The 1,913-nt window shown below is 61.3% G+C and overlaps 1 protein-coding gene across 1 annotated transcript in view; it reads right to left on the reverse strand.

Moving 5' to 3' along the window:
• Positions 1-1,567, reverse strand: part of UBE2J1 (ubiquitin conjugating enzyme E2 J1) — a 26,715-nt gene extending 25,148 nt beyond the window's left edge. The window contains exon 1 of the mRNA XM_012809943.2: positions 734-1,567. Within this exon, the coding sequence (XP_012665397.1) occupies positions 734-764 (31 nt within the window). The 5' untranslated portion in view covers positions 765-1,567. The remainder of the gene's footprint in view (positions 1-733) is intronic.
• Positions 1,568-1,913: the final 346 nt, after the last annotated feature.

Here is a 1,913-nt window from a genome sequence, read left to right on the forward strand (position 1 = left end):
AAAAAAAAAAAGAATCCAATGATTACTTTCAGGCTTCCTTTAATCTGAGGCAGCTGGATACTTTATTTATAACTTTATAATGCACCAGAAAATAACAGCAAGCGACGACTGTTTGGGTTGTTTGTGAAACGAAGCAGGAGCATTAAATATAGGAAAGGAAACCTTTGACTTAACTCAGATATAATTTCACATCAACCAGCTTGGCCAAAATCAAGGTTACCTCTAAGTACATGAGAGCTCATCTACCTGTTCTGTTTGGTTTGGGTTTGTTTTTTTTTTTTTTTAAGCTCTTTGGTTCGCTAGCTTAAAGAACATTTTCTGTTCGCCCCAAATGCTGCAAGTAGATATTTAAACAACCAAATCCCCAAATGCGACTCAAACTGCTAGTTAAGTCCGGTGAGGGGTAACGACGGTGCACACACGGCAGAGGCTGCTGACCAGGGCCCGCGGCCGTCACCTTTCCACCCACCGCGGGGACAAGCGTGTGGCCTAGAACTGAGGGACGAAGACCAGGGAGGGAGGGTTAGCGCTGCGGGGCGCCGAGCAGTCCCCGGGACCGCCGCGGCTTCCCGCCCGGCCACCCCGCCCTGCGGCCTGCACTTCCCGGACAGGCGGCGGTCTCGCGTAGAGCGCGAAACCCGGGGCGGAGCCGCGGGCAGTGGCCGACTCCGGGGACCGCGGCGCAGGGGCCGGAACCCAGAGCTCCCTTGCCTCCGGCCCGCGCCCTCCTCACCCGGACTCTTCAGGTTGTAGCGGGCCTCCATGGCAGGGCGCCGGCCCGGCTCCGGCCTCGCGGCCTCCTGCCACCTCCTCTCCGCACCGCCGCTGCCCGGTTCTCGGCGCGGGCCGGGCACACGGGGCCTGGCCAGAGAGCCCCGCAGACACCGGCCAGTGCAGCCCGGACTGCGAACGCGGCGCGGAGGGTGCGGGCGAGGCGCGGGCTTCCCGGCGGGCCGCCTCCTCCTGCTCCCCCGCCTCGCTGAGAGCCGGGCAGGCGCCGGCGCCGGCCGGGGCGTCGCGGAACCGGGCGCCCGGGCTGAGGTCAGCCTCCTGGCCTGGCCTCGGACCCAGCCCCTCCGCGGCCCTGGCTTGCGTCACCCGCTCTCGTCCGGGTTTTGTGAAGTTGTCCTGACGTGGCAGTCGCTTCGTGGCGGTCGGGCACTCTGCAAGAGCGGGCGGCGCGCTCGTCCCCACGCCCGGCCCCGGGGTCCGCAAGCGCTCGCGGCTTTCGCGGAGGAACCGCCTGGCCGGAAGCGGGCGGCGCCCCGCAGCCCCGGCCTCGAGCGCTCGGAGGGTGCGGACAGCCGGTGCGGGCGCCGGCCCGGGGGCGCCGTTTCCAGACTAGTCGCCGGGGCGGGCGTGTCGAGTGAGGAAGAAGGAAACCCCAATGAGGGGTGGGGTCGGCGCGTTCCGTGAGTCTCACTCGGGCGACCTGGGCAGAGTGCTGCGGCGTCACAGCTCACGGCGACCGTAACTCCTGGGCCCGAGAGAGCCTCCTGCCTGAGCCTCCCGAGCAGGTGGGACTATGGGCGCCGACACCACTCCCGGCCAGCTTGTCTCTGCTTTTAGTAGAGACGGGGTCTTACTCTGGTGCAGGCTGGTCACCAACTCCTGAGCTCAGGGGAGCCTCTCGCCTTGGCCTCCCCGGAGTGCTGGGGTTACGGTGAGCCACTGTCCAAGAGATTAAAAAAAAAAAAAAAAGGAATTAAAACCTTCCCAAAAAATAAAGCTAACGGATTACATTGAATTTGAGGGAAAGCACACAAATATGAAAGGTTAAAATTAAGAGAACACACTCCGTGCCTCATTGTCAAATGAGTGACCCAAAGAGAGGGCTTGAGTTCTGAAGACTTAAAGAGCGTGGGTTCAAACCCAGCCCTGACCAAAAACTGCAAAAAAAAAAAAAAAAAAAA

This window comes from Otolemur garnettii, unplaced genomic scaffold, assembly GCF_000181295.1.
Source record: "Otolemur garnettii isolate 467f Iridium unplaced genomic scaffold, OtoGar3 scaffold00118, whole genome shotgun sequence".
Lineage (NCBI taxonomy): Eukaryota > Metazoa > Chordata > Mammalia > Primates > Galagidae > Otolemur > Otolemur garnettii.